General features: G+C 42.8%; 1 protein-coding gene across 15 annotated transcripts in view; it reads right to left on the bottom strand.

Moving 5' to 3' along the window:
• Nucleotides 1–5368: 5368 nt before the first annotated feature.
• LOC129718171 (rho GTPase-activating protein 190) overlaps nucleotides 5369–26029 on the bottom strand; it is an 84091-nt gene continuing 63430 nt past the window's right edge. For 14 of the 15 annotated variants that reach the window (XM_055668659.1, XM_055668677.1, XM_055668685.1 and 11 more), the window contains 8 exons: nucleotides 25128–25580; nucleotides 23573–25071; nucleotides 8790–8834; nucleotides 8109–8678; nucleotides 7667–8055; nucleotides 7242–7605; nucleotides 6902–7184; nucleotides 5369–6839 (listed from right to left, as the gene is read on the bottom strand). In XM_055668659.1, coding sequence (XP_055524634.1) covers nucleotides 6641–6839; nucleotides 6902–7184; nucleotides 7242–7605; nucleotides 7667–8055; nucleotides 8109–8678; nucleotides 8790–8834; nucleotides 23573–25071; nucleotides 25128–25580 — 3802 coding nt within the window. In that variant the 3' untranslated portion in view covers nucleotides 5369–6640. The remainder of the gene's footprint in view (nucleotides 6840–6901; nucleotides 7185–7241; nucleotides 7606–7666; nucleotides 8056–8108; nucleotides 8679–8789; nucleotides 8835–23572; nucleotides 25072–25127; nucleotides 25581–26029) is intronic. The other variant, XM_055668764.1, reaches the window with a different exon arrangement.

The raw sequence follows: 26029 nt of genomic DNA, 5'->3' as shown, positions 1-26029 counted from the left end.
TATATAACTAGCTGACCCGGCAAACTTCGTCCCGCCTATTTTTGTGTTTAATTTAATATTTTCAACATTTCAAATTCATTGATTTCTTGGGATTTGTTTAAATCGTTTGAAATTATTGGTTTTATCGGAATGACAACATCCTCGTTTTTTGCCTTTAGTACATCACCTCTATTGAGTGGTATTCAATTATTTTCAAATGCTTGGCTTCTATACATTATTTCGATTATGGAAATATTCATATGTAGTAGTATCCGGTTATTTCCCAGAAGTTACCATCTTACAAAGGGTGTCTGAGGTCAATGTTTAGCTTCATGCATTATTCTGGTTAAAGAAACACTCATATTGGGTGGTATTTGGTCACTTTAGGCTGTTTTTCAGAAACCGGAGGTCACCATCCTGGATTTTAAAATGGCATTTGGAGACAATTTCTGGCCCCTGCGCGTCATTCTGGATCAAGAAACACCCATAATAGGTGTTATTTAGTCGGCTGTTTTCCAGAAACCGGAAGTCACCTCATCTTAGAATTCAAAATGGTTTCTGTGGTCGATTCTAGCTCATGTGTATCATTCTGGTATCGAAACATCTCATATTAGATGGAAATCGGCCATTTTTGGCTGTTTTTCAGAAAGCGGAAGTCGCCATCTTGGATTTCAAAATGGTAATTGTAGACAACTTCTGACCCCTTAGCGTCATTCTGGTTGAAAAAACACTCATATTGGGTGGTATTTGGTCATTTTCGGCTATTTTTCAGAAACCGGAAGGCGCCATCTTGTATTCCAAAATGACATTTTGTGACAATTTCTGGCCTCTGAGCATCATTCTGGTTGAAGAAACACCCATATTTGGTTGTTTTTGGGTCATTTTCGGAAGTTTTCAAGTTTTCACCAAAAGTTGCCATTTTACAACTCAAAATGTTGTCTGAGGTCGATTTGTAATTTTAATGCATTATCACGATTTCGGAAATACCCATATTGGGTGGTATTTGGTCGTATCTCGCTGTTTTTCAGAAACCGGAAGTCACCATCTTGGATTTCAAAATGGTATTCAGAGACAATTTCTGGCCTCTGTGCGTCATTCTGGTTAAGGTGAAACGGGACAGTGGCTTTATTTTGTACAATTTTCAGGTTAGGTTTCATTTCACTTGACGATTTTGAGCGTAAAAATTTCAGCTTCCGTTTAATAAATAGGGCTCGAATTGCTACTCTATGCATGCGTCGGTAGTGCAAACAACCGATCAAAGTTTTACACTTGTAATCTTAATGATTTTCGAGAAAATTACATGGTAAAGTTTGGACAAAATTCGAACACGGAGTTTCACCTTAAAGAAACACCCATATTAGGTGGTATTTGGTCATTTTCGTCTTCTATCCAGTCACCGGAAGTCGCCATCTTACAATTCAAAATGTTGTCTGGGGTCGATTTGTGGCTTCAGGGCATCATAACAATCCCGGAAATACCCATATTTGGTCAATTGCTGCTGTTTTTCAGAAACCGGAAGTCGCCAGCTTGGATTTCAAAATGGCATTTGGAGACAATTTTTGGCCTCTGAGCGTTTTCCCATTCACCGGAAGTCGTAATCTTACAATTCATAATGTTGTCTGAGGTCGATTCGTGGCTTCAGTGCATCATAACAATCCCGGAAATACCCATATTGAGTGTTATTTGGTCATTTGCCACTGTTGTTTAGGAACCGTAGGTCGCCATATTGGATTTCAAAATGGCATTTGGAGATAATTTCTGGCCTTTGAGCGCCATTCTGGTTAAAGTCGCCGACATCTTTGTTACCCCTAAAAATATTCACCTGCCGAATTTGGTTCCATTTATTTGGTTAATTCTCTAGATGTGCAAAAATTTGTGTTTCATTTGTTTGTAACCCCTCCCTCACATAAGAGGGAGGGGTGTCGAGCCATTATAGACACATTTAATACCTCTAAAAACATTTACATGCCAAATTTGGTTCTATTTGGTGGATTGGTTCTCGAGCTGTGCGAAATTTGTGTTTCTTCTGTATGGGACCCCTCCCTTTTAAAAGAGGGAGGGGCGTTAAACTGTTATGGATATATTTGATACCTCTAAAAACATCCATCTGCCCAATTTGGTTCCATTTACTTGGTTAGTTTTCGAGATGTGCATAAATTTGTGTTTCATTTGTATGGGACCCCTCCCTTCCAGAAGAGGGAAGGGTCTCGAACTATCTTAGTCACCTTTCTCGGCCCCTAAAACCCCTATATACAAAATTTCACGTCGATCGGTTCAGCAGTTTCCAAGCCTATATGGAAGACAGACAGACAGACAGACAGACAGAGCTGCATTTTTATATGTATAGAAGATAGTGTTGAAATGTCACCATTTGTGGCAAAACACACAATACTAATTCTGAATAGATATTAGTACATAAATAAATCATTACAAACATTCCCCCCCCCCCCCCTATTAAAAAAAAAAAAAACGTGGTGCGTTCTTATCACAGATGCGAAAAAAACCAAAAGACCAATCCGCGACATTGGTCCAAGTGAGAACCCCAATCGGGATGTTGTGGGGTCTCTACAAGTAGGCGTCCAGTGTTCTGTCGCGGTTAGAGGGAATCGAAGATCCCCAGCAACGTAGGGAGCCTTCAATGGCAATTTATTTGGCCATGAAGGTGACGCTCGAAGAGTAGGCACAGCAAATTAAGCAGGCTACACCAGAGAGTTCTTCACATCCGCCGCTGGATCAGACCATTCAGCAAGCACAGGGAGGTTTTATTATCTATCGTGTACCGAGCCGCCCAGATTCGACGAAGTGGCTCTCGTTTAAGAGTCGTTTCGATAAACGGATATCCACATTGCAAGAGGACGCCGACAAGTCTGCATTCCTATGCAAATTTTTGGAGCAGTTTGAGCCAGCAAAAAACTAAGTTAAAGCTTTGGGAAATTCAGAGACAAGGTTTGCCAAGGCCTGGCAGAAGCTTGAGCCTGGGTTCTATAAGCGTAGAATAGCCTCCGAAGGCTATTTCTTGAAACTACTAAAGGTAAGAAAAGGTTTAACCCTAAACGCAAAATCGATGTCAAGGTTGATTTACGCAGATTCACGCTGCGCATGAAATCCAAGGAAAGCGCCGACAAACGTTGGACTGCGTTGCAAATCACCGCCGTGGAAAGCAAACTGGACGGCGTGACCCTATCCAAATTGGCAGAAAGATTAGACCTTCAAAAGGTTCACACTTAGGCTGAATTCCAGGCAGAGTTGGAAAAGCGAGCTAACCAATTGGCCTGCCAAAGCCTAGACGAGGTTCCACTCCGAGCTCGTCAAATCAATCGGACGACTGCAGTGACCACTGCCGGCCAACAGAAAGAGCAGCAAAATTGCTTCGCTTACGGCGCAAAAGGTCACAGCATATTCTACTGTGTCGCCAGACGATGCTATAACTGCCTCATGGGGGCATTCCGCGGTGTCCTTCTAAGACCAGCTGCAAGGATTTTGATGCTCGGCACTATTGCATCAAGATTTCATGGGAAACCGACAACAGCCAGTTTCAGAGGTCGTCCCGAAGTGCCGAAGGTAATTTTATGACGACTAGTGAGCTGGTTGTCTGGTTGTCCCACGGTTATTAGAGGGCCAACCGAGCATCGCAATACGGAAAGGAGAAATAAAGGTGAAGGCCCGGCATCGAATTAGCCGATCCAGCGTTTTATCTGAATCAACCAGTGGAAATCTTACTCGGATCGTAGGTATTTTTTCAAATGATTGGTCCTAGAATCTAAGGAGTGGACTAATTTCTCAAAAGTCTGCATTCGGATGGCTAATCGGTGAGTTAGCATCTCTACAAGCAGTCAGGCTGGAAAGATCAAAACCCGGCAGAAAACTTACACAAATGGATGCAGTTAAAGAAAACACTGCCGAAACTTACTGAACTGGAATTTCCACGTCAAGCTATCCCGAGCAACCCTGTGCAGTCAGAATAATTGCACCGGCCTTTAGACGCTTCTATACGTGGTTATGGAGGCGTAATTTACGCTTACGTAGTATATGCGCCATGAAAGGAACTGATAGGTGCCAGCGCTAGAAATACATTCCAACAGACCAAAACCCGGCAGAAATTGTTTCCCGAGGAATCTGTAGCAAGTTCAGACTCAAAAGGCTAAATATTAGATCGTGAAAATGTGAGCATAGACCACGCTTTTTGTGTTCAACACTCTTGGAAAACTAAATGGAAAACTAATTTCCTTTTTTTCGAACGCGTGTGTGTTTTTTTTATAAAGATGGACACGTAGAAACTGAAAACAAATATCTGATGCAGTTTCGAAAGCTTTCATGACAGCATCACTTATGTCTTCAATAAAATTTGATTTGTAGCCCTAAAAATATGACGTATCACGTATGATCGAAAACTTATTTGCCTTCCCCTCCTCCGTGTTAAGTGTGTAATTTTTGTCGTAGTGTGTGAGTGTGTGTGGTACAGGTTACATGTTTAGATCAAAAACGTTCAACTGACTTGCATGTTTGTTTATACACATTTACACATTTAACACTTGTATTGTTTTTTTTTTGTCTTTGTTGTTTGCTTTACTTCACACGGCTAGTTCTCTAGTTGCAACTCATTTTTTTTAATGTATCGTTTTTATTTGGTTTGTGGTTTCTTCCATCATAATTGATCCGATTTTTATCTTCTTTTTGCTAACGGAGTGGTGTTTCGCCAATATGCTCTTTTTTTCTCACTCTGCTGGAGAAAACGCGTTGAACGGTTATGGCTTCGTTTGTCATTCTTCTTCCTACTTTAAAAATACGGTCTCTATCTAAAGAATGGTGAAATACTTTCACACTGTTTTTACCACATTTACACTTCTTCCGCCGCGCTCTTGCTCTTGCTATCTCTAGACTTCTAATGGGGGTTTTGCGACGTACAATAGGCTAGCTTAATAAAACTTTTTTTTTCTTTAAAATAAGATAAAACCCAACAAATTAAAAAAAAATATGCATAAAAAGCGCATCTTTTACTTTACTGTCTCTCACTGTTGTGATCACTTCTAGCGTCTATTCAATGTTCGTTTTGTTTGTTTGTTTGTTTGCTTCGCGGTTTCATCAGTAATAAGTAATTGTGTGGACAACTAAAAACTATAGATTCGTTTTAGCGTTTCGTAGTTTTCGTTTAACCTAGTCACAATGCGTTTTGGGACGTGCTCGAGTTTGTAGTTTGTTTGATGAAATCATTGCTTCGTTCCTTGTTAAGGGAGGGGGGGGGGGTTAGTTTTTATACAATTTGTGGCAGCAGGGAGTTTTGTTTTCTTATTAAAAACTATAAAACAAAGTTTATAAAAAAATCCGGGACAAATACGATTCAGGATGGCACGCTAGGTTAGTGTCTCGGATGAGTGGCCGATTGAGAAAGGGGGGAGAAAAGATAAGGGGTAAAAATCTGGCAAATCTGGTCGAGGTTGACTAGAGTCTCGATAGTAATCGTCGTCTTGCGTTTCTACTAACTGTTAATGGAATTTATTTTACGTCGATTCGATTACTGAATAACAAAAGAAAATGCAACGACAAATTTGACACCCAGTTCCGAATGGCAACACAGATGCTCTCCCAGAGGAAGTAATTTAATTTAAAAACATTAAAGCTGCTGGGGGGGCAAACACTGATCAAGCGCAGTTTCGCGGTTTTGTCGTGTCGGTGTCTTTTTTTTTATGTTTATGCTGCTATGTCATAGCATTTCAACACATTAAATTTCCCGCTTAGAGACAGTCACATAATTCCTATCCATGTATGTGTGTGTGTTTGTGTATATATATAGTGTTTACGGGTATAATTAGAGTATGAGTTCGTTTCGATTCTCTTTCCTTAAAAGTACACAAAGTACAATAACTAAAGTCTACCGAAAAGTATTTCACTTTATCACCACATATTTGTTACAGCTTATCGCTTTCATATCAATAATTGTATTTAATGGCTTAACAGGCTTATCGCTTACAAACGATACTATTTTTTTTTCAATAATTTGTTCCACTATTTAGAGCATTGATGGTTTTACTGTTTTTTTTTTTGCCTTAAAATATACACAGGTAAATATACAAATATTTGTTAGCATACTTAGCTCAAATACACTGAAAAACCAGTTATCTGAAAAATATCTCTGAATCTATAATAGAATGTTGGTTGGTTTTTTCACGTCTCCCTTCTCGCCTGATTCGGGACTAAGTAGCAAGTTCCTAAAACTCCGCCGTTGACTCCTCCTCCTAAGCAGTGGTAATAAAATAGCAAAATTTTCCAGCAAACAAAAATAGTTCGAGCCCCGTTTGAGTATCTTGAAGCAATAAATATACACGTTCACATCTACTGAAGGAAAAGATGCGTGCTTTTTCCTTTCGGTTTAATAAAAGCGCACAATACCGCTAAGAGTAAACACAAAAATGCACAACAATTTTCCCTTCTTTTCTTCTTGATTTTGTTTCCCTAAACGCCTAGCTAAAAATGGTATCGCTAATTTTCGAGCATTCGAGTCCCCGATTCGAGGGCGCGTTCCACGAATGACGGGTCAAACTAAAAATTAATCAACAAGTCACTCGGACTGCATGCACTGACACTGACACTGACACTGACTACTCTTTTTGTTCGCTACTACGCTACTCGGTTACTGCTCCGGCCGGTCCCGATCATCAGTGCATCAGACCATCACGAAGGCTTCCTCACCGCGGAACAAGAACGGATACTGATCGATCATCGTCTGGACGATGTCCTCCAGGTAGGGTCGCATCGTTTCGAACCGCATCATGTCGGTGAACTCGATCGGCAGCAGTGTTGGCCACCAGCAGATCGCTAGGTTTTTGCTATCCATGCTGTTAAGCTTGGAGTTTTCCGAGACCCTGTTTTGGGTAAACAAGTAATCAGTAGTTACAGTTGAAAGGTTAAAAAACTCTCAATTTACCTCACGAAATGTTGGAAGATATAACTGAGGATCGCAAAATTATTCGTCGGTAGCCGACCGAGCAGCGATCGCAGCGCAATCAGTCGACAACTGCGGTCGGTTTTCACCACATCCATGTTATGACTACTGATGGCCTGCTGAGGCCGTGATCCGGCAATATCCTCCAGCTCAGCCATCATATCGGCGGCAAACAACGGCGGCAATCGCTTGGAAAAGAAATCCTTCAAAGCTGTCGCCACCGCATTCACAGGAATGTCCAACTTCTCGATGTCCACATCAACCTCTGCAATTTTAAACCTTTCGTAACACTCCGAAGAACAAAAATTCAAATTAAAAGTACCTTCATCGAACTTCTGATACAGCAGATCGACGTGAGTCCTATTACCGGGAACTCGATAGATTCCCTCCGAGTCCAGTCCCTCCAGTTCGATAAATTTAACACACTTTTCCACGAATAATGGAACTAAATTCTTGTCCGACTGCTTGAAGCTCGCCAGCGATGGCTGCTGCGGAACGGGAGGAACATTTTTAGCATTCTTACCGGTCAGCTTTCCGGTACGGCCGGCCGTCTTCTTCGAGTTGGTGTCCGAATCCTTCGAGTCTTTGGAACTGCTCTTGCTGCTATCGATCTCCTTACCGAACCAGTTCTTCTGCTTGGTGATCAACTTTTCCCGATCGCCACCCATTTTGGGAAGAACGCCAAACTGTAACCAAAAACAGTAGAATTAATCAATCTAAATTGAAATGTGTTGACAAAAAACGTACGATCGGCGAATTGTTGTCCCTCGGCGAGGACACATCAATACTGGATTCATCCTCCTGCCGGTCCATTCCGATGTTCTTTTCGTTTTTAAGCTTCTGGTACATCATCGGCATGCCGAGAGCGGAGCCAAGCGGGCCTCCACTGCCTGGCATGGACACCATCATCGGAGGTCCTCCGCCATCACCTGCCCCCGCGGAACCGAGCCCGCCACCACCTCCGAAAGGACCCAGCGGGATTTTTGGCGGCTGCACTGGGATTGCGGTACGCTTCTTGCGGTGCCGCTTGTGTGTCTGTGGTTTACGGTTGATTTTCGAGTACCCGTCCGTTGAGCGTTTGCGTTCCAGCGAACTGGAATCGCTCTCCGAATCGGAGTACTCTGGAATGTTGAAAACTACACGAAACGTTAGAAAATCATCAATTGTAGCTAGCTGAAGTTGTACTCACTTTGTTCCTTCTCCCGCCGCTGTCGAAGCTTGTTCTTCCCAGCCAAATCCATGGCTTCCCGCTGTGCCGCATCGGGTCCGACGATTACACGCTGCCCACCGGAGAAGGTGGTAAATAATTGACTCGCCACGTTGTTAACCGCATCGCTAAATGCATCGTTGATCTGCTCGTAGCCGGCTTCATCTTCGTAGTCCTCGCTATCATCCTCGGGAGCCGCAAGCGGCGCATTTTCTAGCTGCTGCTGCAGCAGCTTTTTGGCTTTCTTTTTCTCCTTTTCGGTCATCGGAGGAGGCGGCTGGCCACCACCCATTCCCAGCTGGCCTTGACCATCGGATTGGCCGATATTCATCCGAGCAATCGCTTCATTGACAATGGCGAAACTTTTTAGATTTAGTTTTCCCGGCTGCTTCAATGTTTGGCTTGGGCCTTTGGGGCGAATTTTCTTCGCGAACGATGTCTGATTCGGTCTTCGACCGGTGGTGAAGGCGTGGTGGGCATTAACCTGCTTCCAGATGTCTTCGTTCTGTTTGTTGTCCTGCTTCGGGATTAGAAAACCGTCGTCTAGCCAGCCTGCAGGGAATCAAATTTGAGGTTAATTATAGAACAGTAATGATTCAAAAGCAATTCAACGGATGTATATTAGTAGTAAAGTTGAACGAAGGAAAAGATGCAATTAGTAACCTGAGTCGTAGGTGTTGATCGAGTCCTTGGATCCGCTGACGTCGGCTGGCAGAGAGAGTGACAGGCATGAGAAAGAGAAAGAAAGCCCAACCGGGGTTAGTTTATTTAATGATTTGTTTTTTTTTCTGGAATGTGGTATTAGAATGAGGTATTAGTTTATTATTTACTTGAGCTATCATCAAGATCCCTTATAAAATCCACCTCCCTATTTGTTCATATAAATGACAATTCTACAAAAGAGGAAAACTAAAATTATTTTGTGTTGGTAGTCGAGCGATGCAAATAGGTCGCAGTGATGCTTCTTTGAGGTCTACAGTTCAATCAAAAATGGTTCTTTTCAGGGCTACCAAAAATATCACTGAGAAGTTCTATGTTATTCTGCGTAGTCCTATGTCAAAATTTCGGTCATGTTTCCTAGAGAACATTTTGGTCCTAGATGTGTTTCTCGTGTTTTTCAGTTTAAACCAATTAACTTTTAGATCACAGAGTTTGGAGTTGAGATTTGCGTTCCTTGAATTTAACTTGCAGCTCCCAAAAATTGCGTGACTTCTCAAAATTATGTTGTAATTAAAATGCGTCTCGAAGATGTTATAGAAAAAGTATTCTAAAAACGTCACAAAAATACACCAAACTTACTCCAGAAACGTTTTAACAATAAATCAAAAATATTTCAAAAATGTCACGAGAATGTGAAAAATGCTGCGAGAAAGTTCCAGATATTTACAAAGTATGTTCTGAATATATTCAAACACATCCAAAAAATGACCAGCAAACGGGCCAAATACGGTTCATAAATGTCCTGAAACTTTTCTAAAAATCTTCCAGAACACGTCAAAATCTATGAATATTCAAAAAATGACCCGAAAGCGGGTTCAATATGTTCCTAAAATGTTTTAATGTTCGAAAACAGTCTCGAGAATTGTCTAAAACTGTTGCTTGGATGCCAAAGAAATATACTAAAAATTAAAAAAAATAGTTCCAAAGGTTCTTTGGAAATATCCCGGAAATGTTACGAAAATTATTTGGAACACAGTAGACCTACTATTGTGTAAAACCAACATTGCAAAAATATCCCAAGATGGTCTTAAGAAGCAAAAAAAATCAAAATGTCTCAAATATGTCTTTTTTGTTGTTGTTCTATCCAATATCGATTTTACAGTTCGCAAGATATTTTTAAATAGAATCATTTCCGTTAGAATAATGTTCGAAAAATTCGCACCGAATAGTTTAGGCTTCAATGCCCAGTTGATCCTAAATCTGTCAAAATCAAGCCTAGGCAGAACCGCATTCAGGAAGTTTCTTGGAGAGGAAATTCAGTAATATTTGTGTCCAGTTATAAAATCTTTGTCTTGGAAAAGGGAGTAATCAGTAGGGCAAAGTCCAATCGGAGTGCGAAAATACGGTTCATGAAATCATGAAAACTAAAAATCTATTTTTATGTGAATAAAATACATCAAAAATTTATGCCCACCTCCAATGGAACAGATTCAGGTACGGAAGAGAGTTTAGAAACGTAAAATATGCGAACAACGCGTGATTTAGGGTTGGGACGTAGATCTCTATCAACAAATGAATTGTTTAATGGCGCAGGAAGGCATTTCCAACTGAAAATGTACCGAAAATGATGAATTTACCATGCTGCTGTAACATTGATTTCAGAGTTCTATGACATCAATGTCAAGGAAACAAGGCCCTTTAAACCTTCTTACGTACCATTATAGATTAAATGGTATAAGTGTAATTAAATTTTGAGTGTAAATGCGTCGCTACTTAAGATAAAGAGAAATGGTCTCGTTTCCGATTCCTTAGATACATACTAGCTGTAGCGATTGAACATCGCTGGGATTATAAGTTATGGTTCAGACTCTTTAGATGATGTTTTCTGGCTACGAGATAATCATTTTCAAGTTTACCATCAGAAAACAACCTTCTAGACAAAAACGACACAACTGAATTCGCCTAAAAAAAGCCACCAACAAGCGATCGAAACGTCAGATAATTTAACTAGATCGTTGTGTTTTTTACACAATGAAAATCAATGAAAAAACCCATGTATTTATTTTATATTTTGACGTTGAACTTCGTCTCTCAGGAAGTTCGACTACATAAGGGTGTAAAATGAATAAAAATAGAAAAAATGGAATAGTGAAAATATATGTTCAGATTCAAATTAATAATTCGGTTAGTTTTCAATGGATTTCGTTCTTGCAGCAAACGATTCCGCCCAAATACAAAAAACATGTAATTTGATTATTCTATTGAAAATTGTCAAGCCTTAGTGGAACGCAGATTTCGACGTTTAATGCTAGCTTTCCCAAGCACGGTCGACGGAATTATAGGAAACCGGGAACACACTCTTTTGGCCATACAACAGCCTGCTTCTGCTCAAACCTACTAGTCTACTAGTGGATGGCTACTAGGATGGTCCTAACCAGTGATGCCATATATACACTTTCACGTATTTTTCATACATATACAGATTTTCTGGAAATAATACACATTTATACAGATTTTTTTTTGGTTTTCGTGGGGTCGCGAACGAAACTTCTTGATGAGGAGTATCGCTCGTCTTCAGCAGGCTTTTGCATTAGATTGCTGCAGAAAATCTGCCCGAAGAAAACCACTGTCGAAGACGTTAGATGCCCTAGATAAAAAACAAAAATGAACTTAAATGCTGTTGAGCGTGCTGGAGGGTTTTTACATTTATTTGTAAGTTATTATTTATTTATTTATGAAACAGTGTTTGTCTTTGAGCCGACGGCTCTCGAAGACTGCTTAGTTTTCAATTAACAGTTGTTACAAATTTACAAATTTTACAAATTACAAATTTTGAGTTATTGATGGCAAACGATGCCAAATACTATAAAGTTTCATCCCCCAAAGACCCATTTCAAAATTCATATTAATTCCAGAAATATAAGTAGATGTGCTTTTATTGCACAAATCTAAAATAACCCTAAAAGGACGGAAAAATGAGGTTACAACTCTCATAACTTGCTTATTCCATGCACATGATAGACCCACACAAGTTCAATAAAAAAAGGAAAGTCTTACAATTCAAATTTTCAACGAAAATAAAAAAAGAAATTTTTGACGCAAATTTTCAAACGCATTTTTCTCGAAACTATGAATCTTGAGTTGTGCCAGTATTGAATTCAACTGACGATATGCAGATTTATATACAGAGCTTGTGGAATTTTTCCTGAGCTTCAAAATACAGATGAAAATGTGGCATCACTAGTCCTAACTAAGCAGTAGCGAGTAGCAGCAGCGGCGGCTGTAGCAGGTACCGGCAGCAGTAGCTGCAGCGGTAGCGGGAGCAGCGTCAACAGTAGGTAAATTGGTCAGCACTTCCTATAGTGAAAAGCTTTGCCGTATTTTGGCAACACACAAACGGGAATGTTGTCAATCACAATATTTCGTCACCGTCACCGTCAAATTTTCTGTGTGAAAACTGCGTGAAAAACAGTGGTTATAAGAAGAGTGCCTGATTCCCGCTGTCAGGGATAGCACGGAGATGCGATCAATATATAACCGATATATAACTAAACAACAAACTGTTCTTTTGGGGACAAATTAAATACTCAATCTGAAGATGTAATATTTTATCATTCATTCATTACTTCAACAGCGGTAGTGGCAACGACAGCGGTGATCTGTCACAGCTCGTTTCTTTTCTCTGAGTCGTAAGCCGCCTTGAAATCCACAAACAGATGTTGAGTCGGTAAGTTGTACTCCCGGAACTTATCGAGGATCTATCGCAGGGTGAAGATTTGATCCGTCTTGGAACGCCCCAGTCGAAAACTAGCATGGTATTCGCCAACAAAGGATTCCGTTACCGGTCTTAATCCGAAGAACAAGATACGGGAGAGCACTTTATATGCGGAGTAGAGCAACGTTATGTCTCGATAGTTGCCACAATCCAATCGATGGCCCTTCTTATAGATAGAGCATAAAGGCCTTCCAACCAGTCGTTCGGCATTTGTTCATCCGCCCAGATCCTTAACATTATCTGGTGGATCGCATAGTACAGCCGCTCGCTTCCCGCTTTTAGAAGTTCGGCCGGGATACCGTTCTTCCCAGTGGCCTTGCCGTTTTTCAGCTCACAAATCGACTTTTTCACCTCCTCCTGTGTCGGTGGCTCCACAGCTTGTTGATCACTCACCATAGCCATACCCCCTTAAAATTGATCAGCCGTTGACATTCGTCAGCAAGTGTGTCCGGCCTGGCCGTTTCAATTTTAGACAAAGCACACAAACATAAGGCATTTGAATTAATCTGATGAAATTTTTGTTAACTTGAAATCTTTACATTTGTAATTGACAAAAACGGCATACGTGTAGAAATCGTCAAGCGAACTATTCGATAGGCAGGCACTGGTATCGTGCATTGAATAATGAAATCTGCCTCAAGAATATGGACTTAAGATTAGAAATAGTCCTCTCGAAGGTTTTGTCTCTTGGCAGTATATAGCCTACGTACTTCTGATGCACTACTCACTACTGTATTGATGTTTCGAAGCAAAAGTCTCGCCTTCGGTGCATCATCCAGGTTTTTCGCGTCTTCACTGTACAAATGCCTTCAATGTAACATTGGTCTCCGGCTCGTACGAAAATTTCTCCGTTTCATAGGGACTCGATGATAAACTCCTGACTGTGATTCTGTAGCTTCGTAGTAGAGATTTGCTGGCCTAATAAGTATCCATCTACTTGCGTCGCTGAAGATTGACTTTTCATGAGTTGATCAAGAATCATCTGTTGGTTTCGAATGATATTTAGAAGCGCTTCTTCCGGATTCATGATTTTGATTGTCCAATAATTTTCGTTGCCACAAATTATTGAATTTCGCAGTCAGGAAGAAAGACGTGTGAGCAAAGCCTTGGTGCTACAATCCGATTCGGAACTCGACCTTCTGTTTACTATATACAGACTTCGCAGCCAACTGTTAAGTGTACAGGACAATTGCAGGGCTAGCGCTACGATCCTACTGACACAAACAGTCTCTCCCGAACCAAGACTCGAACCTACGACGACTGGCCTGTTAGGCTTCATTAAGTTTCTAAGATATTGTGCCCATCGTAGAAAAAACTGACACAAAACTGAAAAGCATCCGAAAAATGTTGTGAGAGAAGCCTTGGTAAATGGTTGGACACGTGTCACCTGAGACCCTATTGTGGTCATTCACCTCTGTCCAGCAACTCCTATCCCAACCTCCACGAGGTGCCAACCGGAATACGAGTAACCTCAGCGGAGATCGGGTAACCAACCCCCGGTGGAAACTTTAGTCGTATGCTGACTGGGAAAGGGGAACGTACGCGGCTGTTTCCCCATGTTAGGGGCGGCGTACAACAGCGTCTGACCCGGAGCGGGCGGCTGAGTCATGAAACGCGGTGTCTCGCCAGCTAAATCTAAGACGACAGCCCCGTCGCGAGACTAGCCATCGCCACCCTAGTAAGGAGGCATGGTAAAAATACTTTACTACGAATAATCAAGAAGAAGAAACGGATCGGATCAATCGGCAACGACCTAGGCGACGAAAAAAGGACACTGATTGGAAGCTCGGAACATGGAACTGTAGATCGCTGAACATCCCGGGTGGCGACAGGATCCTACTGGATCAGTAGCGCATCGTAGCGCTGCAGGGACTTTGTCGGAAAGGAGAAACTGTACGGAGGACGTGTGGCCGCAGGGCCCAGTACTACCAGAGCGGCGGCACAACAAATGAGCGGAGTACCGGCTTTGTTGTGTTGGGCAAGATGCAAAGTCGTGTGATCAAGCGGCAGGCGATCAGCGACAGCTTGTGTGTATTGTGAGAATTAAAGGCCAGTTCTACAATTACTCCATCATCAATGTGCACTGCCCGCATGAAGGAAGACCCGATGGCGAAAAGGAAGCCTTCTACGCGCAGCTGGAGGACGTCTACGGCGGCTGCTCGCAGCGGGACATTAAGATCGTCATCGGGGATATGAACGCTCAAATCGGAAGGGAAGACTTGTATAAACCGGTGATCGGACACGAAAGTCTGCACACCGAAACGAACAACAACGGCCAAAGATGTGTCAACTTTGCAGCTTCCCGAGGAATGGTAGTCCGAAGTACGTTCGCGACAACGACACTAGGAACGGAGGCGCTGAGTGGCAGGAACGACTGGTATGATGGGGAATGCCAGGCAGCGGTGACAGAGAAAAACCGGGCCTGGGTAAATCACCTGAGGGTAAGGACGAGAGAGAACCTGGTCAAATACAGACGGGCAAGGAACGACATGACCACGATCCTGAGACGTAAAAAGCGCCAGCAAGAGGATCGTGACCATAAAGAGCTAGAAGAGCTGTTCATTGCTAATGAGACGCGAAAGTTCTACGAAAAGGTTAACCAATCCCGTAAAGGCTATGTACCGCGAGCCGACTTTTGCAAGGATATAGAAGGTAACTCCATCACGAACGACAGCGAGGTGGTCGACAGGTGGAAACAGCACTTCGATGAACATCTGAATGGCGATGCAACAAACAGAAGCGGAACTGGAACGGACCTGGGAGTTCCAGCAGTAGATGACCGGGTATTGGCCCCCGACCTCTACGAAATTCAGCGGGAGATTGGGAGGCTGAAGAACAACAAAGCCACCGGCAAAGACGGCCTCGCCCAACTCTACAAACATGGTAAAGTAACGCTTGCTAGAGCATTGCACTGGGTCATTTTCGAGATCTGGGAAGAGGAAAAACTGCCGGAGGAGTGGATGGAGGGAGTCGTCTGCCCCATCTATAAAAAGGGCGACAAGCTGGAGTGCTGCAATTATCGTGGCATTACGCTTATCAACGCTGCATAAGAAATACTCTCCCAAGTTCTATTCCAACGTCTAACACCTTTAACAAGGAGGTTCGTGGGGCAGTACCAGGTGGGTTTCATGGGAGCCCGCGCAACCACGAACCAAATTTTTTCAATCCGACAGATTTTGCAAAAATGTCGTGAGTACAACGCATCACGTTTTTATCGATTTCAAGGCAGCCTATGATACAGTAGATCGAGAAAAGCTATGGCAGATCATGCACGAGAACGAGGATATCTTCCCGGAAAAACTGACGCGGCTGATCAGGGCTACCGTGAACCGTGTGATGTGTTATGTGCGTGTCTCGGGGATGCTCTCGAGTCTCTTCGAGTCATGCCAAGGATTGAGACAAGGTGATGGACTCTCTTGTTTGCTTTTTAACATCGCCCTCGAAGGTGTTGTACGAAGAGCGGGCATCGACACGAGTGGTACGATTTTTACGAAACGGGTTCAGCTTAACGGCTTCGCTGATGACTTCGACAACATAGCACGAAACTTTGCGACGGTGGAGGGAACCTACACCAGACTAAAAGCGGAAGCTAAGCGTATTGGACTGCTGATCAATGCGTCGAAAACTAAGTCTACGAAGGGAAGATGCTCAAAGGAGAACAATGTCAGCCTCCCAACCCGGATCACCGTAGACGGCGATGAGCTTGAGGTGGTAAACGAGTTCGTGGTGATCGCTGACAACAACACCAGCAAGGAGATCCGGAGACGCATTCAAGCGGGAAATTGTGCCTACTTTGCACTTCGTAAGACAGTGAGATCCAATCGAGTGCGCCGCCGTACAAAGTTGAAGCTGTACAAAACACTAGTTAGACTGGTAGTCCTCTATGGGCTAGAGACGACAACACTGCTCTCAGAGGACCTCATCGCCCTTGGAGTTTTCGAACGGAAGCATCTACGGTGGAGTACAGACTGAAGACGGAGAATGGCGTAGACGCATGAACCATGAACTGCACGCGCTGCTAAGAGAGACCCCCATTGCACATCTGATCAAAGTTAACAGATTGCGATGGGCCGGACACGTCGTAAGGATGCCGGACGACAACCCGGTTAAAACGATTCTTTTCAGTAACCCCTCCGGCACCAGAAACAGAGAAGCACAGCGTACACGATGGCTTGATCAGATTGAAAGTGACCTACGAGTGATAAGACGCCTGGGAGCATGGCGTCATACAGCCCAGAACCTAGTGGAATGGAGACGACTTCTGATACAGCACGAGTCAGCACGTAACCCATGAGTCAGCAGCGAAATTTGATAGCTCTATCAGTCAAACTCTAACCGTGATGGCGGAAACAGTAAAGCTACTCCGTTCAGAAGTGTGCGCGTTCAATGAATGATTCCCCGCCTCGCGAAAAACGAACAACGACCCTGAGCTACAAGAAGCTCTAAAGGATTGAAAATTGAGGGAAAAGTGGCTACATCGCTGCGTGCGCTTGGCTGGAATGGCGATGCAACCGGCCAAAGAGTGAAAAAGTACCTGGCGAACATGGACATACATGACTGGTCTCGGAGCTGCAGGCAATGACGCAGCGGCAGCGGCTGAAAAAGATTGTCAAGTCGTTTTTCTCGGCGAATCGCGACAACCGTGATGGACGACGAGACCTATCTAACAATCCTGGATGGCAACAACTGGCAGGAATCTTCGTGTTTTACTCTTCCCACGAAACAAATGAACTCCGAGTGAGTTCATTTCACACACCAAGTTTCCCACGAAGGTGTTGCTGTGGCTGCCAATCAGCGAGAAGGGGATGTCGAACCCGCTCTTCTTCTTATTTGCACTGGCCGTCAACGGGGAAATTTAGAGTACGAAGTGCCCGCCGGAAGTTGCGTCGTTCATCAAGATACAACCATAAGGGCGAAGACGCGGTGCTCTGGCCGGATCAGGCATTGGCTCACTACGCGATCGCTGGAGGAGATGAAGCGGCGAATATCAATGTGGTACCCAACTTGGCGAACCCGCCCAACGTCCCCCAGCTGCGTTCCATTGAGAATTTCTGGGCAAATCTGAAGCGTAAGATCTACTCCAACAATTTCGTCGCAAAAATTTTGGCCAAATTATACCGTGAGGCGTCCTAATTCTGCGCGGCTCCTAATTCTGCGCACTTCGTACCAAACTGTTGATGCCGTTTAGTGAGAAAGGAAACATAAGCGGAAAGTTAACAGTTAATATATAGGAAATTACTTTCAAACTTTATTTTTGAAAATCTGCTTTTAATTGATATTTTTTTTAACATTTTAATACGAAGTGCGCAGAATTAAGAACCGCGCAGAGTTAGGGCGCCTTACGGTAATTAAAACGAAGAAAAAACCTCCAAAACATGCTAACACGCATGTTTTCGTCCACCATGCTGCCCATAATTCAAAAATTGGCTGATATGCCATAGGCATCAAATCGAGAAAAACGGATTTCAAAGTTTTTCGTCGGTACAACGTATTTTAACTGTCAATGACAACTTTATTATTGAGTATATCACCCTTAATATGTGCGGGAACCTTGCCGTTGAGTTGATACAGAGAAATCTGCAGTAAAATTCCACCTGCTAAGTATTTTTCACGCAGTAGCCGTTTTTTCAATTATAAACGAAAGGTCAGTTGACAAACCGGTGTGCAATTTGGCTAATATCCATACGATGTGAATTATATTGTGCTCGTTGGTGGTGAAAATGGTTTTAAATTTAATAAAACAACACTGAAGCACAAGTGAGGATGAAAAGGACGACGAGACAATCGTTTTGTGCAACAATATCACAATATAACGAAAATATTATTATTCATGACAATTCCACAATCCACTTTCCAATTTTTTCTCATCAAATCCAAAACAAAATCTGAATCTTCTCTTTAATATTACTTTTGATCAAAGAGCTAAATCGCATTTTTAAGAATGTAGATTTATGACAGAAGGAAACAGTCACGCGTTTTGATCATTGTGTTTCGCAACACAACAAATAAATTCTTGTTGCATTATATATTTTTCGTAAAAAAGTCAAATTTGATGCAATGGCCTTACGATCGCTTACTTGTCGCCAGGCCACAACACACTTTCGAAAGTAAGACGAAACAAAGTACAGTAATGATACACTGGTTCGTGAACACGCCACAGGTAGAAACATATTGGATATTAGCCAACTTCTCAATTATTTTGGATATTAGCCAAAATTGATCCATATTTGCTGCCTTTTCAAATGCATTTTTTGACAATCGGCTTCCATAGGGACCTTGTTTAGGGTGTTTACCATCACGAGAAACTGTTTTCTCGATTTTGGTAAAAATGGCATATTAGCCAATTTTTGAATTATGGGCAGCATGGCGAAGGCTCCGGTTAACTGCAGGAAGGCCGCTCGCAAGGGCGTAGTTGCAAGTAAGCTAGTACAATCACCTTCCATGGGAGATCAGTTATCTGTGTTATTTTTTTATTAGCCAACCGAAAAAAGTCCTTTTTTTAATGCAAACGATAATAAACAAAATGTACATGTTTTGAAATTCAACACGACCATTTTCATGGCCACCTTAATGTACACACAACTCTGAAATCTCAGTGAAAAAAGTATTCGATCTGATAAAAAAATCACAGGTGGGTTGTGTGCAAAGCCACGACCGCGAGGTTGAAGTAGAATACTTTTACACAGCTCTACTTACGACCAGTGATGGAAACGAAACGAATATGATGCAATCGTCGTTTATTCATCATATGTGCACTTCACGATGTGTACAGGCCGGGACTAAACTCGAATCCTCTCGACCCATAATGAAATGATGATAGGGTGCATAGGTTTCTGGGAGAAAACAAACACATGACTAGACTACATCAGCTCTGAGAAGCGATTCGATCGTTGCGTTTGTCTCTCCATAGGCCGGTAATTACGGGAAGAAAGGATAGCAACAGGAGAAAATCATGTCGCCTGAACAGCAGCAGAGGTGTGGTGCGGTGAGAGGAATGTGTGGGGGAAGGAACTACTTCGGCAGCGGTTGAGTTGAAGCGAGAGTAGGATCGCATACACTGTCATTTTCTTTCTTTTTCTGACAAAAAATCATATTCATGAGTCAAAAGAATAAGGATATAACAAGTTCTGATCGCTCTGTGTAACAGAGACGAATAACTTCATATACCGAGTTGTGCACATTGAGAACCACGTATTGTGGTGTACACTAATGAATAGAAATATATCGTAAAGAGGAAAGCAAAAAGAGTGCACCAGCACCGATACTTTGTTTTTCGCATACTGACGACGATGTCAACGCATCCTAGGCTTGTTTTATATGTATTCATTAATCGCTAGAGGTGATTTTTTTCCTTCGCTGCTTACGACTGCACATTACCCTACGGCCGGGCGAAACGGTTCACGCCGCTTTTCGCGTTTAGCCTGGCAGGGGCCTAATGTGCACGGCCAACACAATAGAAAGGTGTTTTCACATTGAAAATTAGACACGGCTTTACTGGAGTAAGTGTTGGCAAATGCATCTACCGCTAATACCGCCGCTATCGTACGAAAGCGCTTCGTTTCATGTGGGGAATAATATCAACAACGAAAAATGACGCGCGTCTAAGCACACCCGAACTGTTTCGCCATGCAGCTTCCATTTACTTCCTTATAACATCCGCCTCATGGAAGTACCGGCTGCAGCTACCGCTGAGGCTGTTACCATACTGCTACTGGTACCCAAAACTATTAACTCTTCAAATTAAGTGTTTTATTTGTCCTCAAAAGAACAATTGTTCAATTCCATATCGGATATAATGCAATCGCAGCTCTGTAATATTACCGACAGTAATATTCTTCTGTCAAAATGATCCAACTTTTCCATTAGAGGAAGTGCCGGCTGATGTACGGCAAAAATCTCGCCCGATCGCTCGCGTTGGCGTTCGTTCTTAGGCAGAGGCCTGAGACTTGGTGACCAACCACAGGGCAAGTGATTTGTTGAATTTGAAGGCAGCCACAGGCGCAACCCGCTGCTATGGTCTGTTATTGCTGAGTGCCGATATCTGCTGTTACTGCTGTCAACGTTGTGGACGGTCCATCCAGTTCACCTTCCGACTAATGAATGTAGCTAGTTTTCCCAGAAACAATCTTTTATAGCCGAAGGGTGCTACGTAATAGGCCACGCCTTTCAGTTCAGGTTTACCATTTCCTTATGTTCTTTAGACGAATTAAGGGCTATTCCCACTGCTTCCGTTCCGGGACCGGGCCGTGGCTGTTCCGTGTGTCGTCCGGGCTCGTTTGAGATTGATTGCATGCGTTCTTATGAACGCATTCACACCGACGCGCCGTGCCCAGACCGGGGCAGCGTTGAGTTGCCGTCGTGCTGCCGCAATGCGAGAGAAAAACTATCGTTGCCAACGATACTTTGTGTTGGCCGGAGAGTGCACGGAAGGCACTCGGGTGGATGCGTGTATGTAGTAGTGACATATTTCGCGCGGAGTGAGCTGCGGTATGAAAAAAAGAGAAAGACGTTCTTTCACATACACACATCAACATGTCTCAGCCAGAGCGCAGCGCAGGCACGGTTCAAGCACGGCGCAGTGTGAATGCATGAAAAGTCCCGGACGAGCCCGGTCCCGGTCCGGTCCCGGAACAGAAGCAGTGGGAATAGCCCTTTATTCCTCATTTCGCATTTGATTTTTGTATCCAGCGAATAAACACCGATGGTGCTCTCACACACGCAACGGTTTTAACCCGTATCTTATTGCGGTTTGTAACATCAAGCGATTTCGTTTGCTCGCTGTTGCGTGTTGCATCATGTTGCAACTTGGCAGCTGGGAGACGACGAAATTCTGTTTATGCTGATTGATTGAATCGACTTCATATTAGCTCTGCATAGTCAATGTCGGTTATGCTGATCGCAGCCTTTGCGCTGCCCCTACAGTGGGGGGTTTACTAAATAAAGTGAAAGTAAAAATTAGACAACTACAACAGAATTTGATTGCATCCCGCACAGAATGTCTGCTTGTGTTGATGCCAGAAAATTATTAACCTTCAATTATTTTTTCATTTGCCTTGAAAAAAGCATGTTGCGGTTCAAAATCGGTTGCTAATTACAACCTTTAAGCTGCCCTAACATTGGGGGAATTAAGATACACGGACAACATGCACTGTGGAAGCTATTTCACATTCAGTAAATAAGACGGGTGCGACAAATTTAAATTGCTAGGATGCAACACAGAATGCTTGCTTGCGTTGACAAAAAATATTAACTTTCAATGACTTGTTTATTTGCCTTGAAAAAGGCATTTTGATGTTCAAAATTGGATTTCCTGATGGCAATCTTCATGCTGCCCCAACACGGGGGGAATAATGGCAGTCTGGCGACACACGCTGAGAAGAACTGCGCTGCTCCTGAGACGTGGTGACCAACCACAGGGCTAGTGCTGCTGCTAAGGAAGGACGACTGCTGTTGTCGCTGTCTAGAACTATTATGAGCGGCTCCGGCTGAAACAGGCCAAATAGCATGTTTTCAATTGCAAGGTATATGATCCTGTCGACCGTGCTTGGGAAGCAAGCATATAACGACCAATCAGAGGTCGAATTTTTCGTTTTGACAAGGCTTGACTATTTTCAATAGTACAATAGTGTGAATAATAAAATTACAATTATCTTATTTTTTTAAGAATCTTAGAAGATTTTCCAATCTATTGCTGCAAGAACGAAGGAAATCCATCGAATACTAACCGATTTATTAGCTTTTGAAATTGGACATATTTTTCACTTTTTCGGTTTTAGATTTTCATTTCACATCCCTATGTAGCCGAACTTCCTGAGAGAAGTATTCTACTTCAAAAAACGAACAAAAGAGATACCGCAATAAACGTCGCTGAGTTGCTATAAGCTGCAATTGTCTAAGTGGTTGGATTCTGGAAATAAATTTAATTCATAACCAAAGGCACGTGAGCATCACATAGTGGTCTTATTCCCAACCATACATAAACCATCATAAACCAAAATTGCTTGACCTTTTGAACAATTTTTCTAAAGACTGCAACTTTCTAAGGAGTTTAATTGACGAAATAAAGTAAGTAGAATATACAGAAAACTGTATGCACGATAACACCATGTTGGGGTAGAACTCCAAACTAACTATTGCTCACCAGAAGTCCTTGACCTCCTGAACAACTTTGCTGAATATAGCAACTTTGTAAGTGGTCAGATTTACGAGATAAATTGAGTTCGTATTATTCAAAACTACAAACACACTAGTTGCGACTAAATTTCGTATCATACTGGCCGTCGACCATAAGCTCTTGAACTCCTGAACAACATTGCTGTAGACCACAACTCTCCAGATTGTTGGAATCACGAGATATAGTTATGTAAATCTGCCCATTTTAGGTGATGCAAAACTTTTCGGGGTCAATTTTGTGAGTTTCTCTTACATGCTTTATAATAGTTTGGCTCAATCCTGTTTTTTAAGACCTCCTTGCATTTTTTGTCAATTTCGGGCAGAATACTTTTTAATATTTGTTATTTGTCCCAGCTGTTTTTCTTTTGTTCTTAGTTTTAAATGTCATTATGCCATTTAGTTTTCATCCATGTTTCTAAAGAATGTATAACATAATTCTAGAATTTTCTATTTTTCTAGCATATTTAAGTTTTGTTTTCGAACATTTTTTGTTTGTAAATAAATGTTATGAAAAATTTAATGTACTTTAAGGTAATTTTGGCAGCTATGTTCTACGGATTTTGTTTGATTTCTAACGAATTTTTCAGATTCTCGATAAAATTGTTGATACATCTATCATTAATACAAATACGACACAACTAAAAACATTCCTTAACAAGCAGCCGAATTTCGTTTAGAATATTTTATCTGCTTGTGTTGTTTCTGGTAACAGAAATAATTCAAAAAGATCTTATCTTGACAACAAATACAATTTTGCTATAATTTGCCCCCACTTTTTTCCCGAAAGCACCCCACTACCAGTAAGTGCGTGAAGCAATTGTTAACAACAGATACTTACAGTTAATCTCCTCGAGGCTGCTCTGCGATTGCGAAACCGTGTTGGCCTTCAACTGGCGCAGAATGGACGAAGGCGTCAGCAGATGATCAGGTGGCGCCGGTTCCGGTGGTGTCGTTGGTGGCGGATAAATCTGAAAGCCCTGGTTACTTCCACCCTTGTCAAAATCACTGCTATCCTCGTAGTAGTACATGTTGGAATACTGTTGCTGATGCTGCTTTAGGTTGTCTAGATCGTCCAACGAATTGATGGAACGATTATCAAACAGCATCTTTTGCTGTTGATGGGGGTGCGGGTGCTGATTACCACTGCGGTAGGTTGTTGAGGAACCATTGATCAGATAGCTTTCGTATCGTGGCGGTGGTTGCGGCGCTTGCTGGTGATGGTGATGCATCGAGTGTTCCATCGTTCCTTCGCCGGAATCGATTGTCAGAGGTTCCTCCATGTTGAAGGCTTGCTCGATTTCTGGCTTCTTGTCCCAGACCTCTTTCAGGAAGGGAGCAAACGAAGCGAATTTGAACTGGTTATCGTCATCGGAGGCGGTGGCGAAGTGTGCCCGCAGCTTGTCGGCTATGGCGTTCCCCTCGGTGATCAGCATCTGGGAGGTTTCGTTGTTGAAGAAGGCATTGACACCACCTTGCTCCGAGACGGACACAATCTGCATTGGTAGGTTCGGAATGTTCAGCGAAAAGGCGCTCAGTGTCGATAGGGACGCCTTTCGTTTGCTTGAGTACAGCAGGATAAAACCATGGATTAGATCATCTCGGAAGGCATTCGCCCCATGGTAAGAGGACAGAATAAGTTCCACGCGTCGCTTGGAGTCCCCTAGGAACATCTCGAAAATGATGTTACGCTCTCCAGCACTGATGCAGGACTGTTCGATCATCATCGAACTCAGCAAGTTTTCGATCGAGAATGGATCGCCACAAAAAATGCACATAATAATCCGCAGATCGGGCATGTCCACCATATTCATGCCATACTTGAGTTCCTCGAAGGGAATCGAGTCGATTACACTGTTCAGTGTGGTATCCACGAAACGGGTCTCCTGTCCGGAGGCGTAGAATTCGTTCTCGTCAATGAAGACACAGTGAAGACGTTCCGCCAGCGATTGGCCATCACTTTGCAGCTGCTGCAGGGTACTCTCACTATTCTTCTCGTCACTCATAAACACGATGTGCAGATTGTTTACACTATCTTTGAAGTCTAGATTATCCACTAGTAGACGGTCGAGCACTTCGTAGATGTAGGTAAAAGTTTGCCTGTTCGAGTAGCAACAGATTAGCCCCTTGGAGGCCAAATCAAACGAGAAGGAATCGTTCTCCCGGTTGATGGTTTCTATGTTCAGTCCGTAGACCTGCCCGTCGACGATGTACTCGCCGTTGTCGTTGCAGTGCTGGTGCACTTTGTCGATAAAATCATTCGCAATGTAATCCAGTCCGATAACGATCAAATTTAACTGCAGCTGGCCATCTTTCTGGGCGAAGCGGGGATTCGGTAGGCTAAAAACAATTTTGAAGTTCAATAGAGTTGTATGAAATTAGACTAGAAGACTTACTTCTGGTTGGCGATCAAAATCCGTTCAATCAGCGCATCCATGCAATTCGGAAACGCCGGACAGTGCTCGCGGATCGGACAGTGAACGAAACCGAGATGTTGGAACAGCATCAGCTTACGGTCCTGATCGAGCCGATCGAGCAGCTTATAGCGGAGGTCCTCCTGCAGCACATCGGTGATCTCCTTCACGTCGTTCTGCGTGACCGTTCCCGACGGTTCAATGTTTTTAAAGTGGTAAAACAAATCGGCATGTTCCATAAGCAGCTCCTGGAAATTGTGCTTCGCTGTTTCGATGAGCTCCCGCTGGTGGTTATCGTAGATCTGCTGGCAGTCATGCTCCGACAGGGCTTCGAAGCACTCGCGACCCATAAACAGGACCCGGACCTCCGCCAGCTGTTTGCCCGGTGTTACGTAACCGGTTTCCTCCAGCAGCTTTTTGAACTGCTTCTTCCATCTGTACGCAGTTGAAAATACATAAAGAGTGGTTTTTTAGTTCAGATCTGATTGAAATAATATGTTCGAGAAAAAACTAATGATTGAAATTCAAAATCACCTCTTTGGCATCCTTTTATGGGTGTATTAGATTTTTGCATAACAGTATTTTAAGTTTTCACAACACAATGCAAGCCAAGACAGGGAGTAAATACAAGAGAAAGAGTTTAGTTAGATTCAGACGCAAACACACGCACGCTCGCACATACAAAAACCAACGCACACACAGAGAGCTATGCACTAATTGATCATTATTTCTCTTTTTTCTACAGTTGCTACATTCTAGATCTACTAACTGAAAAGCATGAAATTTTTGAAAGAAACCCATTCGTCTGAAGCCAATTGCACACCAAGCGGTTACTGTTTGGAGGGAAATCGGTTGGATGAGGCTTTCAGGGACTCCAATCGTCA

Source organism: Wyeomyia smithii, chromosome 1, assembly GCF_029784165.1.
Source record: "Wyeomyia smithii strain HCP4-BCI-WySm-NY-G18 chromosome 1, ASM2978416v1, whole genome shotgun sequence".
Taxonomy (NCBI): Eukaryota; Metazoa; Arthropoda; class Insecta; order Diptera; family Culicidae; genus Wyeomyia; species Wyeomyia smithii.
Note: the sequence above shows the minus strand (reverse complement) of the source record. Positions and strands in the feature narration are given on the sequence as shown.